The sequence below is a fragment of the Thermobia domestica genome, chromosome 9, assembly GCF_964235325.1.
Source record: "Thermobia domestica chromosome 9, izTheDome1.hap1.1, whole genome shotgun sequence".
In the NCBI taxonomy this organism is placed as follows: domain Eukaryota; kingdom Metazoa; phylum Arthropoda; class Insecta; order Zygentoma; family Lepismatidae; genus Thermobia; species Thermobia domestica.
This window is the reverse complement of record NC_137462.1, coordinates 6539224-6555099: the sequence shown is the minus strand read 5'-3', so window position 1 is coordinate 6555099 and position 15876 is coordinate 6539224. Positions and strand designations below refer to the sequence as shown.

General features: G+C 37.9%; 1 protein-coding gene across 1 annotated transcript in view; it reads left to right on the top strand.

Annotated features, from left to right (window-relative positions):
- The window catches only part of Gle1 (Gle1 RNA export mediator), a 74372-nt gene that overhangs the window by 12866 nt on the left and 45630 nt on the right, over positions 1 to 15876 (top strand). Inside the window, exons 4-6 of the mRNA XM_081770528.1 lie at positions 6608 to 6744; positions 9608 to 9710; positions 15640 to 15730. Coding sequence (XP_081626654.1) covers positions 6608 to 6744; positions 9608 to 9710; positions 15640 to 15730 — 331 coding nt within the window. The remainder of the gene's footprint in view (positions 1 to 6607; positions 6745 to 9607; positions 9711 to 15639; positions 15731 to 15876) is intronic.

Genomic DNA, 15876 nt, shown 5'->3' with positions numbered 1-15876 from the left:
TGCATCATCAAGATAAGAAATGCTTTACGTATCTGAACACTTGAAAAAAGTATAAAGAATACACTAAATGTTGCATTTATGTACCCAGAAGTATTCATATTCTTACATACAATAGTAATTTTATATATTGTGCTGCAAAATCAGGTCATTTATAGTGCCCCATATTAAAGGACCCACTAAAACAATGCTAAAAGTATGCACTGTATTAAGTATGAGCGTTGTTTGTAGCTTCTGCCATCATTAACTTGTTCAGTGTTGGTGGATCATCTTAACTTCAAATACTGGTCCTAGTCTACACACACCGTACAGTTGTTTTGTTTAAGAACCGGTGAAAATTCGAAAAATTTGTATACCATTATTTTTATAATTGAAATTGTAAAAATAATGAAATAGATTTGTATTGAGTGCCAGTCTATATACAGGGTATTTCAAAACAACACCGGCAACGTTTGGGAGGTGATTCCTGACACCAAGATAAGACAAAAAGTACAGACCAACCTAGGTGCACAAATGCTTCCTTTCGATGTTATAGGATGCCGAAAATATGAAAAAAAAAATAACTGTAAAGGTCCATAATTCCAATATTATGGGAGCTACAGTAGTCTGGTCAAGATTTCACTTAGGAACTATCCAAGTATCCAAGTTTAAGGATCTTAAAATATTTCCGCAACAATTTTTATAGAGGTAGTTGGTGAGTACTTCAAATTATATGCCTGTAGCTATATTTCAAATTATATGCCTGTAGCTAAACTCTCTCTATGAAAATTGTTGCATGAGTACCTTAGGATTCTGAAAAATGGATTTTTGGATAGTGTATGTCATTCGTTGCCAGTAATAACTGGAATTTTTATTTTGCTGCAAAGAATCTGTTATTTAATTATGTATGCACTGTATTTTAACTAGAAGATTGTATCTATTTTACCCTGACAGCGATACACACACACACACTCTTTACGCACATATTACTTGTATTAAACGTAATAGATCATCGATGCATATATCGACATATATGTCTCAGGATAGTATTTATTCATATATATATATATCAATCAGTTTGGGGTCATAGCAACTTTGAATTAATTCTTGTATTAATTTCACATTTTTCAACTACATTATTGCTCACATTTTGCACTACATGATTGCCATGGCGGCCATCTTGGATCCAACTTTGGATTTTTAAATGGGAAGAGGACCATGTGGAGTATCATTTGACACGAGCTCGATCTCAAGGAAACAGTGGTGCAGTCCATTTTCACCTACCGTTATTGGTTAAGAAGTTATTGCGTTACAAAGGGTGAAAATTTGGCATTACAGCATGTGCTCTATGTGTCCTTTTTGAGCAAGACATACTTTAAGGCGCTTCTGCCAATTCTCATGACCTCGCAACAGCATGTCCGGGTTGACGGTTTCATAATATTACAGAATTTCGTTGCATCAGATGGTGGATATCACGGATGGGTTCTTGATAAACCAGGTTCTTCAGATGGTTCCAGAGGAAGAAGTCTAACGGTGTAAGATCTGGGGATCGTGATGACCACTCTATCGGTCCCGTCATTGAGCCATTGGCGTGAACATAACGCATAGTGATGTGGAATCCCGTCTTGTTGTAAAAGGACGGACAATCACTATTCTTATTCAAGAGAGCAAATCACGATATTTCTCACCAGTCAGGGTACCGTGGATGAAGTACGGTCTAATAATGTGCGTCCCCCAGATCCCACACCACATCATAATCATTTCTCCATCCATCTCTTTGCTGTCTTGGCGCCAATCTGGGTTTCTGTCACTCCAGTATCTGTGATTTTGTTTATTGACGTCTTCGTGGACGAAAAATATGCCCCATCACTGAGAAGAACACGTTGTGGGAACATGGGATTCTCCTCACACCTTTCTGTGGCCCATTCAGCAAGCTGACTCGCCTGTCTGGGTCATCCTCTTATAACCGCTGCTGGAGTTGGAGCTTGTATGGGTGCCACTTGTTCACATGAAGCACTCGTAGCCCTGATCGCTGACTGATTCCTATGGATGCCATACGACGAGAACTGCATTTTGGGCTTTTCACAACAGCAGCCAACACTTCTCTCGCCTTGTCGTCGGCAGTAGCGGTCTGTGGATGTCCAGACCGATTCTTGTCGTGCACTGAGCCCGTCTCATGGCACTTCTTCAACAACTTGAACACTGCAATGTGTGAGATGTTCTCCCTCTCTAAGTGGAATACATTAAACCCTGCCGCAATCACTCTGGCAGATCGTCCACCACTCTTCTCCACGACCTCGATTCTTTCTGGAATTGTTAGCGACATCTTACATCACCTGGAACAACAGAGAAAAACGTGCTGCAATGTCAAATTTTCATCCTTTGTGACGCAATAACTTCTTAACCAATAATCGTAGGTGAAAATGGACTGTTTCCCTGAGATTGAGCTCGTATCAAATGATCCCCCACGTGCCCCTCTTCCCATTTAAAAATCTGAAGTTGGATCCAAGATGACGACTTCGAAGATGGCCGCCATGACAACCATGTCGTGTAATATGGTCCACTACCCACTCAAACAACATATACCATGAACCGAGTGTGAACGCCAAGCCGTTGGTGTGCTACAGGGATGTTAACCGACTTACGCCTCACCGTGTATAAATTCCCTGACTATTGAGATCAGTTGATTTGATTAATACAACAGCTTCATATATATATATATATATATATATACAGGGTGAGTCATAAGTCTCCATACAAATGATGATAATACTACACTACAGTTATAAAATATGTTCCACATGTTTCCTTTGCATGTCGAGACAAAATAACAGGCGCTCCAACCAATTCCGACGAACATTTGTCAATGTTGCACTTGTTACTTGTTTGCAAGCTGCACTGATTCTTTGTTTAAGATGATCCAAATCCCGAAATTTCTCCTTGTACACAATCGATTTCAGATGGCCCCACAAATAAAAATCCATGGGAGTGAGGTCTGGTGACCTTGGTGGCCACTCCACCGGACCACGTCGACCGATCCAATGCCCAGGGAACTGCTGGTCCAGCCATTGGCGCACTTCAATGCCGTAGTGGGGTGGTGCTTCATCTTGCTGAAAAAATGCAGGGAAGTCTCCACTCTTATCCAATATTGACATGAAGATGTCATTTTTCAACATGTCAAGATAACCTTTGGCGTTAAGGTTTCCTTCAATAGATATGTTATTGTTATGGGAAAATAAAAATGTTAAAAGTTTCCAGAAAATTCAAGTTTTTTTTTTTTTTTTATCGACATAAGGTAACTATTGTTGTAAAATATAGGAATAAGTCTAAAAGGACACAACTTGATGAGTTGTTCATAAATTTAATTGTCCTTGTCTTTACTTTGTTGCTGTAATAGAAGGTCTAAAAAAGGGCCAACAATCCTGTTACCCCATATCCCGCACCATACCATGAGTTTCACTGCACCTTGCTCTTTGCACTCAGACATCCAATGTGGGTTGGTATCACTCCAGTATCTCACATTTTGCCTGTTCACCTCACCACTAACATAAAAATTTGCCTCATCTGAAAAAAGGATGGTACTAACGAAATCATGATCATTATGGTACGTGTTTAGTGCCCATTCACAAAACTGCCCTGCGATCAGGATCGTCTTCTGACAGCTTCTGCAACATTTGTAGCTTGAATGGGTGCCACTTGTTAGTATGCAAGATACGCATGACACTGCTTTGGCTGATACCAATTTCTGCAGAGAGGCGTCGGGTTCCCTTTTTCGGACTCTTGACCCTTTCAGACCCTTCGCTGCCAGCACCATTGTTGACGTAACTTCATTTGTTGCCGTCTTCGGTCTTCCACATCAAGGTTCGTCGGCCACAGAATCTGTCCTCTTGAATTTCTGAATGAGTTTGGCCACTGTGTCATCGGTTATCTGCGTTCTGTGTGTTTCATTGAACGCACGTGCTACATGACGCGTGGTACCACTACCAGCCAACAGAATTATGTCAATACGTTCTTCCTTCGTAAGTGGCATTCTTTCGCTTCTTTCACTTTGGTTCAACTACCTGGAAAATAAAAAAATAACATTAGTCATCTTGTATGGAGACTTACTACCTGGAAAATAAGTAAAACATAAACATTAGTCATCTTGTATGGAAACTTACTACTTGGAAAATCAAAAATAAACATCAGTCATCTTGTATGGAGACTTATGACTCACCCTGTATATGTAGTTGTAGTTGTAAAGTTATTGTATTAGAATTTGAGAGATTTCAACGACATGAGCGAAGGTTCTCAGGACAATACGAGATTCTGCAAGTCATATTCATCTCTGTTTGAATGTAACTATAAAACGATTCAAATCTAATGATGAAATAAGTGGAATTTGTTTTTTTGCAGATTGCCGATTTATCACTGAATGATACAAATATCTAAATAAATGTTTAATTAATACATTTTCTGATTTTTACTGCAACAACGGACATTTTACTTTCAACAGTTCATCTAATTTCTTTTTCTTCTAGGATTGTGTAACAACATAATTTTTCATTCAGAGAAATGACGTTTTTTAAGAGTTTCGAAGTATTAGAAATGGTTTTCAAGTATTAGAGTGCTTTGAGTTAACGAAAAGAATTGCAATAAAGTTATAATAATAAAGAACATAAATGATGTAACAAAATTAACTGCAATAAATGCAACTAATACAACTAATACTATGGTCTTTAATTTCTAATAAATATTTAACGAATCAATCTTAACGGAACATTAAAGTAATGGTCCGTTACAGAAAAAGCGGAACCTGAGAAACGTTTACATCATGGCATCAAGAGACACGTGATAGTATTGCTTTGGTACATTGAAAGTAGAGAGAATGTATGAGAAAAAAAAACTAACGGAACATGTTAATCGGTAGGTTTATGCAAAAAAGCGCAAGTAATAAACAAAGAGAGAGAGAGAACATATATATCCGTATATAAAACATTTGATCTAAATTACGTGAGATAATCTATATATTAAAATGCTAGGTTTATCTGTTTGTCTCCAATCATTTCGACAATGAGATCTCGAAACACACAAGTGCTACAAACGTGCCGTTTTCGCTGATCGATTCCAAATTTTGTGTAAATTGTCCAGTTCTAATTGAATATTTAAAAAACAGGGTCGTTATTTCTTTACTACATTTTTAGGGTACACTGGAAGTGTTGAAATTTTAAGAAAGTATTGTACGAGTTATACATTCCAACACCACATAGTTGTATACATGAGGTGTATATCTTTCAGGCGTTTGTTTCATGGTGAAATGCTAATGAAAAAATAAGGATAACCATTTCTCCAGTTTAACATGAATCTTTATTGTGTGGAGTGTTTTGCCCAATGGACACCATATATTACTGACATCATAATTAATTGTGTGTGTAATGTATTAGCTTATTACAACATACTGCATGTAAGAAGAAAGAAAACACTGATCATACATGAATTAGAAACTCCAACCGGAAGTAGGCTCAAATCTTGCAAACCGTGCGAGCTATTGAAAAAATAATCGAAAAAATCTTCCCTCTATTATACCCCTTGCCGATTTTTATCAAGACGTCTTTCACTTGTGTCTGTAAATGGACATTAACAGATGTTGTGAGGAATGACAAGGAGATTCATGCTCATATGTGAATGATGCCCTGTGTAGAGAGCGTAGGTTCAGCTAGTAAAGAACTTTAAAATAGTAATGTCTTGCTGCAATGTGATATTCGTGAGATGATGATAATAATGAAAAGTAAGAGAAAATTGGATAAAGAATATGAACATCTAAAATTATAGTAGGAACAAACGTGGTTATGTGAGAAACAGGTAATGTGTTGTGCTGGATCGTTATGGTCGTCTAAGAGGCCTAATTCACTGCGAAATTAAAATACCGCTAATTATACAATAATTATGTGATATCTTGAAATAGATAAAAGATAATCGAAATGTGGAACAAGAGCGCGCTAGATAATATTATTTTGCATGAGGTACCGTTATCACGAGTCAGCTCTAGTAGCTTTCCGTTTGCAGCCATTTATAAACGCGAAAATAAATGCCCATTTTGTAAATGGCTGGAAATTAAAAGCAGATAAGTGAGTCATGATAACGGTATCTCATGTAAAATAATATTGTCTAGCGAGCTTTTGCTCCGCTTTCGATTATCTTTTATCTATTTGAAAATATCATATAATAATTGTATAATTAGAGGCATTTTAATCTTGCAACGATGGGGCCTCTTAAGACCGGAAGGAAGAGGAACGTTTTGCGCACAGAATAGTAATGTAGCAGTGTGTTCCCATTTCATTCTGGGGACTGTGGGGAAAGTATCTTGACAGTGTATTGTCGGATGGGCTGTATTCTGGAACTGTCAGATGGGGAATATCGATGAATGTTGATGCGAATGTAAGGAAAGTTATAACGTAAAAAAGCTGGAGAATAAATAAGCTGGAGCTGCGTTTGATTAAATAAGTTGGTCGCAAATACCGGATTGTTGGACGTATATGTATGTAAGAGATATTAGAAAATCGTAACGATATCGGTGGTGGTACGTGTGATAACCTTTGGGCTTGTAGCATTTGTTTGGTGGTTATATTCTTTAATTTATTTGTTTTTTCAGCTTATGAATGAAAAGATAAAAGCAGCTGAAGAAGAGGCCAAAAATATAATGAAACAGAAGAAACTTCTGTTGGACAAAATTCATAAATCTCAGACAGATTTCCGGACCAATTATCAGCAGATATTGGAGCTTACCAAGTAAGTTTTCTAAACTAATTTACGCATGGGTGCTATAGTATGCATATTCAGTATAATATTCTTATCGTGTATCCAGTTTGGTAAATTATTAATATAATTTCAGCGTAGTGTGCTTCTTTCATCAATAACTTCTTAAAACTTGCTAAATTAGACTTATTGCAGGGACGTACACAGGAGGTGGGTACTGGGGGTCCGGACATCTCTCCCGAAATTTCGATTTTTGTGTATATTTAGCCTTATTTTAGGGACAATTTTGGAAATTCTAATATAAAATACCCTCATATTGAGTTTGGACCCCCCCCCCGCCGAAATAAATTCCTGCGTACGCTACTGACTCATTGTTAAAATCTTTCTTTCTGTGAAACTATCCTAGAAGGTTAATGAAATGTTAATTATCGAGCAAATAGCTATGATTGAAGATAGCATCGAAATTCCAGAAAAAACAAACGGTTGATTACTTCATATATATGTATATAACGTTTTGTTGAAAAATTGTTATGTGGTGAAATTTAGTAACCTACTGATGAAAGCTGGAGAGCACGTGGAAATCATATTAATAATTCCCCAAACTGGATACGCAAGGTAACAATATTATATTCCCCAAAAAAGTAACATGTTATAGCAGTATATATGCCTTTTAGATAAGTTTTACTACAGAAGCTTGTATTATACGTCATATTCCTTGTACATCTAGTTTTGATCCCAGGTGAAGACGTGATTCCATGTTTCACATATAGCCTCAATACTGAAATAAGCAGGGCTCTTGGTGGTGACAGAAACTTACGAAAGCAACAATCCTGATATTACGTAGTACAACGCAGACTTTCCAAAATTTATGTGGGTGCCTATCAATGGCGGGACGTGCCTATATGTTTTCAGGGAAGTGCCGATATTTTATTGATTTAGTTTTAGTTAAAATTTTTATGAACACTATCATAAAGGGCTGTGCTGTGATAAAGTAAAATTGCTGGTACTATAAGGATAAGTTGAGATTGCCCTAGCTCAGTTGGTAACGGCTGACTTAAAAGCAAGAGAAATGGGTTCAAACCCAAGTAGAAATTAAAAATCTTGTGGGCGTGCTAGAGCCCCGGAGCACCCACGTAGTCGGTGCGCATGACGTAGTATTTACGTGCATAACTAAAGTGTTAGTTCCAGATTAAATTTCTAATGAGGAACTCTTTCGTACATTGTATTAATTAACCTTCGTTATCTAGTAACTGATAAATTTAACGGAAACCATTTGAAATGTAGACAGATCTCTAGCTTCAGAAATCTGAGTGACGCGAGTTTAAATCTATGAGAACTATAAATTTCCTTATTGTCCCACCTCTTCGCATTGGAGTTCCCAAAAAAACCGTTCAAGTTAAAAAGATCTTCGTATTGTGTATTAAAAAGCACCCATTTACCAAATTGCATGGCATTATGCTTAAAAGAAACATAAAAGGATTTCCCCACTATTTGTGAGCAGTGTTTCTTCCAGAAATGTTTTTAGGGGGCACTGCCCCCCGGAGCTCTGAGAGTGCCTCCCGGAAGAGACCAAAAAATACGTCTATAATATAATAATAAATAGAATAATACCAATAGTGCCCCCAGGAATACGAAGCGTGCCCTCCCGGAACATAGTTTCTAAAAGAAACACTGTTTGTGAGTAAAAATTCCTCGTGTAACTGAACTTCAGTATGTTATATAAAATAGCTCACATATAGTAAATTTCGTGATGTGATATACAACAGTTCAGAATAAAATGATACATGATTCGATATCAAATTAAAGCTTGCTTTTTATAATCTTATAGACTGAATTTTCTTTAAGTAACATGAGAGTGTAGGCTGTCAAAAGTCACTCTACAGGTGCAGGATACATTTGTAAGGTTAAAATGTGTTTTGATAAGCAGACTTATGTTTTTAAATAAAGTGTCATTAAATCAGACTTGACTAGTACTGGCCAGTCAGCATTGTACTCTGCTTGCAGCATGGACCCTTGCAATACAAAAGCCCTAAAGAAAAGTTTCTATTGATGCATATGAACTTGAAGTTATAACGAAATAATAATGAAGTTATAATAAAGTTATAATGAAATTTCTTGAATAGTTCAATAGCAGTTCTGTAGTTGAAAAAGGAAATGAAATTTTTGAGTTTTACGTCCCACGTTTATGCCGGTTAGGCTAAAGGAGACGGTGATGATGAGTGATGAATAAAATGGTGGAATGAAGAAAGTGGGAGGAAACGGGAGAACCCCGAGAAAACTCACGCACACGGTGTTTGTCCACCACAAAGTTCACTTGGCGGGGACTGGGATCGAACCCGGGACCCCAAGCACCAGAGGTGAACGCTCTACCACTGAGCCACCGCGGCCCCTCAGTTCTGTAGTTGGTTTACGTGCTTGTGTATTCATTGTTATTAACAAAACCTTTATTTTGTTGTTACATGAATCTTCATTAGTGGTCATTTGTCTTACTAAATGCTGCGGTTCAGGGAAATTGATTGGTCTGGCACCTGGAAGTCAGGGAAAAATATGAAAATTATTTTATAGGAACCTATACAGAGGCTACTTGAATTCCTGAGCCACTGTGGAACGAGGATAGCATCCCGTCTCTACCAAGAATCCAACCTGGGCCTCCCGGTTACTACGTAGACGGATTAGAAAGTACTTCAGCTAGGCTTTATTTCTAATACCGTACATGTTCTCCGGCGCTACAGCCCGGTATAGGCCCTGGCCTGTTCAACAATGTATCTAATATCTAAAATTCAAAATTTATGTTTATCTGTATAGCAGTGGTAGAGAATCTGCTGCTGTAATAAATAGTAGAGTTCAGTCGATCTTGTTATAATGAGATGTATCTGAATCTTCTTTTGCATTACAGATCCTGTAAAGATAGACATGCGTTGGTAGGAAGTGTCAACCAACATATTATAAAACTGAAATCTCTATGTGAAGCTATGGATCAGCTTCTAAAACAATGCAAGGTAATTTCTCAATACATCTTATGATCTTTAATTTTCAATACATGCACTTGGTTATTGTGAACTTCAGAGTACGACTATACAACAAATAATAATAATAATAATAACAATCATTACATTAGTATTGAATATGGTCAGCGTATCCGTCCTCGGTGCAGCAAACAAGCATGTTAAGCTTGTCCGAACCGAGCAATCCACCATTTTCTTATAATAACCACCATCACCACGACTGCTACTAAAACTTATACACACTGATGTTCAGAACTTAAGGACAAAAGTATTTTCACAGGCTGTGTTACTCCTAAGTAGCTTAGACTGGTGAAACTTAAACCATACATAGAAAGTAGTGCTACAGTATATACAGGAAGCAATAAAAAGAAATACGTGAATAGAAGAAAAATGGCACTTTTATACAGAGGCAGTAACTTACATTAAAAGCACTGCGATTCAGGATGTCATTACGAAAGGAGTAAAATGGTCGTTAAAACGATGTATGATCACGGAGAGCAATACATGCTCTGTAACGTGCTTCCATACTGTTTCATTACTCTAGCAGCACTCTTGACAACTACTGGATGGTTCTTGGTGCATCTTGACGTGCTGCAAGATGCCCTTCCCGCATAGCATCCCAAACGTGCTTGATAAAAATTCGAATCGAGTCTATTCGTATGATATTCTCTTGTTCAAGAAGTCGCCACCTGTGCTGTTTGATGCGGTGGCGAATTATCAGCCATAAAGAAGAAGTTGAGTCCGATTGCATTCCGCACGTGGGGAAGAAATACAGTGTCACAATATTGTTGACAGATGAATGTATCGTGTTCAAAAACTAGAAGATATGTATGCTTATGCAACATTATACTTCCCCACACAAGAACACCAGACCACCAAAATCATTATGTTCAACAGTTTTCCTGGGTTTATTGCATGTTCTCACTTCTCGGCAAACGAGTGTATTCCCTGAATCACTATTCAGACTGAATCTGCTCTCATCGGAGAAGAGAACGCGACCCCATTCCAGCTTTGTGCAGTCCTGATGTTCCGATGTGCAGCTGTCAACGGAATACAACGTAATGGTTGTAGGACAGAGAATCCCCATCCAGTCGACGTGCCACTGTGGAGCATGAGGCTAGATGGCTAGCAGCCCCCTTAGATGTGTTTGCATTAGCACCTGCTGAAGGTTCGGTTACTTGTTGCCTGTTTCACAATACAACGTTCGTGAAGGCCACCTCTCTTTTGCACAGTGTTCCTGTAATTGGAAGTGCTCCCTATGCACATGATACAATGCTGTGGGGAATACCAAACTCCTCATCACACTTCGTCCATCTTCTAGTTTCCCGACGATTCTTTCCCATTTGAAGTCACTCAGATATTGTCTCCGGGCCATGTTGTAAGTAACACCACAATAATGTATTTTAACAGGTCTCTGATTGACTCACGTGTCCCGTTCCTTTCATTCAATAGATTCGTGTTTGTGAAGCAGACCCATTCGTCGTTACGGTCATGCTGATGTAAATCCCTGTGAACATTTGGGAGACCTTTGGCAACATGGTGCCGGAACATTCATTTCCATCTTCTACGAAATATTTTATGTTATGGGCCATCTTCTATTGTTTTAAAGTTTAAACTATAAACACAAGAGTTTTGCTAAATAAACTTTTTTGTTTTCTTTTGTTTGTTTGTTAACAGTACATGTTAATAATAGATGATTATCTGTGTGCGATACGTTTGGGTTATCTGTGTATGTGTTTCTCATCCTTATAATATGTATCCATGTACGACTAAAGGGCTCAGTGAAAAGACTGCTCACTTCTGGTAAAAAGTCGCAGTTTAGCTTCCAAGTCATGATGGTTTATGGTGGACAGTATCGTGTCTGTGATTTTTTTTCTTTGTTATGTTCCTTCTATAAATTTTTCCATTATCATGAATTTTCATTTACCATTTTTCTCTTGTAGCATACGAAGTATAAACCTGAAACGAGAATTTTTAAATTTAATCTCAAGTTATACCACTATTCTGTCTGCTAACTTTAGAAGGAAGGTGGTAATTATAATAATAAACTGTTGAGTGATTCTACACTAATAATTCTGATTTTGATTGGCTTCTACGATTTCTTTTATGAGAAATATAAATGATTCCTTCCTCATGAACCTTACACTCAAATTTTCTTCACTTTTGGAGTGTGACACCTAGATTCACTTCTTTATAAAAGCTCATGTGATTCGAATTTCACCGTAAGTTAGTCTAAATTCTGTATATCTCAGTCCTAGAACAAGACGTTAAACAATATATATATATATATATATATATATATATATATATATATATATATATATATATATATATATAAACTTGGCGTAGCAGCTCAATTCTGAGCCTAAGCCTCCTCCAGCGCCATCTGCTAGCAACCGGCTGAACTACGTCTAGCCTAGCCGCGATCAGGTGGTCAACGCGCTGCGACGCCCTCTCCCTAACAGTCGCATCAGGAGCTTTCTAGACCTGTTTCCACGTCACTCCCCAGTTTGGCTCACGACGCTGGGTAGACGCCGAAAATTGGGAAGCACCGGTCAGGAATCGAACCCAGGACCACGTGGACATGAGTTCAACTCTAACCACTAGAGGACGGTGTCCTCAAATACATAATCAGAACACTAAAAAAATAAAAATAAAAAAATAAAATAAATAACACTACAACCGCTTTCGCAAAAGTGCTTCATCAAATAGAGAGAGAGAGAGAGAGAGAGAGAAATGTATAAAGAAAAGAAAAGCAACAGAGAGCAAGTTTTTGGCTGAGCGTCATGTTGGAGTAAAGGGTCATATGGCCACGTGGTAGTGTTAGGAGGCTGGAAATAAATGAGTTCAGTGGAGCGAGATAAAACTAATGGGTCGGATGGACAGCGAATTTGCTTTTTTTTTTTCTTTCTTCTTCCTATTTTTCCCCTTGCCTATAGGGGAAGCGGTTTAACGAAAATACAGTAATTTTTATATCACAATATTGCGAGCGGTGATTGTATTCAATGAGAAAAAGCAAAAAACCTACTACTCACCGAAACAAAAAAAAAAAAAAAAAAAAAAAAGTAGCAGAATTTTCTTCTACATGCAACAGGTAACCTGGGTAGAGGAGAAATAAATATCGTTTGGAGTAGTTCTTTTTAACTACATACTTTCACCATTTGGAAAGCAAGAACAGAAAACAGTGAACAGCAATGTACAATGTCAGTTAGTGTCTATTCCCGTGTGTTTTAATGTTTGACAGAAGATTTGTTTTTTACATATCTTAACCTTTTAACCATTTTTTACCCTCCCTTTATGTTTTTTATCCTTTTTGGAGCCTATCACAGTTTGAAGAAGGAAGTAGCATCTTCCGAAAGCGCTACCTGTTGCATGTAGAAGAAAATTCTCCTACATTTTTTTTTTTTTTTTTTTGCGGTGAATAGTAGCTTTTTTTTTCTTTTTCTCATTACAGTAATTTTTGTTAGTGTTGTAATTAATTTTTACTGCAGAAGGTCATTTCAGGTTGGTAACAAATTCGATCGCTAAGTAGGACTACGCGAAAACACATCCGACAATAGTTCGAAAGAGCTGTGTGCTGACTTACAGAAAAAACGGCTGTTATGTGTATGAGTGCTCATCGACTCCGGAAATTACTCCTTTTTATAAGAGCTACCGTACTATTTGCTTACATTTATTCTAATATGTGCTCTTTCCGATATTACTTATGATTATGGCCAAATAAGTAAGTAGTGTAGAAGAAAGAGATCAACAGTGTCTTGAATCACGACGAAAGGGGCACCCTTACTGCAGAGGAAGACGAACACTCAAAAGCAGTAGGGGGCGCGGTGGCTCAGTGGTAGAGGTGCTTGGGGTCCCAGGTTCGATCCCAGCTCGCGCCGTGTGGACTTTGTGGTGGGCAAACACCATGTTCGTGGGTTTTCTCGGGTTCTCCCGTTTCCTCCCACTTTCTTCATTCCACCATTTCATTCATTTCTCATAATTACAGTCTCCTATAGCGTAACCGGCATAACTGTGGGACGTAAAACTTAAAAAGATTTCTTTTCATTTTTACTCGAAAGCAGTACAGGGGAACATGGTGGCTCAGTGGTAGAGCGCTTACCTCTAGTGCGTGGGATCCCTGGTTCGATCCCCGACCAAATAAGTCTGTGGTGGACAACATCGTGTGTTTCTCGGGGTACTTCTGTTTCCTCCTACTTTCTCATTCCACAAATTCTTCCATCATCACTCACTTGCCTTAATCTTCGTCTGCCTGAGTCTAAAGGGCATAATCGTGGGACGTTAAACTCAAATATTTCAGTTTTTGATTTCGAAAGCAGTACAAACGCCATCTTGCAGAGGACAGATAGAAGTTTATAGTAACCCTGGACGAGGCATGGCTGTTGGAATGTGATAAAAAGAGGGCTATCTTGTAATCGTCTTCGTGATGCCAGAGGTCGTTCTGACTGGGTACGTGAGTGTGTGGAAATTGTACCGTTGCGGGGTACCGTTTCAGGGTGATTCGTGGTTATTGCTATAATAGCAAATTTATTGTACGCAGTGTGATCGAAAAGGCTAAAATCAATTCAGTTGATTACCAGAGAAAAACTATACTGTCATGATATTCCATCCATATGTAGCAGTGACAAATCTCGTATTGTCATTCACCAGAACAACTTCTTATAATGTGAGTATGTGTATAATCGTCAAAGATACATATGTGGCAAATTTCATGTCAAAAGAGCAGTAAATAAGAACAATAAAACGAAAATAAAACTTTCTTGTCCATTTAGCAACACTTTGTTTCACTCATTCTAATTTTCGTATTTATAATTCTTTTCCTATGAAATTTACCACAATTATACATTTCCTGATTATACACACCCTGCAAAATCATTATCAAATTATATTCCTACATGAAGACAATTATAGATATGCGACAATCATTTTGGACATGAGTGTACATGAAGCTGATGGCGCGTGAAATGAGAATTCATGAAATCCTTGTTACAGATATTCCTGTAAAATCCACTGATGCATTCCCCTGGAATTTCGTGGATTGCGGTTGAAACGAACGTTGGGTCGTCGTCAGTCGTTCACGATCGATGGATGATCTTTGGAAAGTTTGTCAAGAAGTGATCAAATTGTGCTTCAACTCAGCTTTCTTCACTGAAAATTGAGATAGAATAGAATATTTTTGTTGTTATTAATCTGTAATCCGTGAAGAACCTGTAATCCGCGTTGTTATTAATCTGTGAAGGCGAGCACTTCACATACATCCTCTTACCTCACTTTGCCCTCATAACGTCCGCGGCATGCTTCGCATCCTTTGGGGAATCCCTTGCGCTCGTCTTGTACACATCTAATCTTAGTATCTTTGGATAGTCCATGTTGAGAGTCTGTGTGGGCCGCCTAACACCGCCCTTCTATCTCTTGTCGTTTTGCCAGAATTAGCCTTCAAAGTTCATTTTTCCACCCTTTTGGACGTCCGTAACTCGGTTAAGAGGCCGAGATGGACATTGTGTTACATAAACTGTTTTACTTGTTTCCATCTGTAGAATCACCTCCCAAGCGTTGTAAACAACCTTTCTTTACACCCTGTATATATAATATAGGTTCATTACATGATTGAGAAACCACATGAATAATTTGTTAGCAACAAAAAAATAGTTACATATACATTTGAGAAATGCAGGCAACTAGCGATTCTTCCCAACACCTAATTTTTACTGTAGGTGAAATTATTTTAAGCTTCAAATAACGAAAAAGTGCGATTGGGCCACGGATCGAACCCCGAATATCAGTCTTTCTGTGTCGGTTCTTTGTCACATATGTAACTTTTTTATGGACTGTAATGCCAAAGTATTTATTTCAGTATGTAAAATTTTAGGAAATATCTAAAAAACAAAGTTTACTTATTGAGGATTTTCCCCCCATTTTGTAGGTTGGAGAAGTTAGCAATTTAGACGTTCAGGCAGCTTTGTCGCTGTCTGGTCAAGTGGAGGATATAAGGGATTATATCCAGGGGGAAGTAGGTAAGTCATTCTTTCTATTCCTATATCGTTTTCTTTTTGTGAGTGATTGAAGTTTCCAACTTAACAAATTAAAGCAATTATTATTGTTCTGTCTTTTGGCAGGTCCTGTGGCTTAAGTGTTTTTATTTATTTGAATTTTAGGTTTG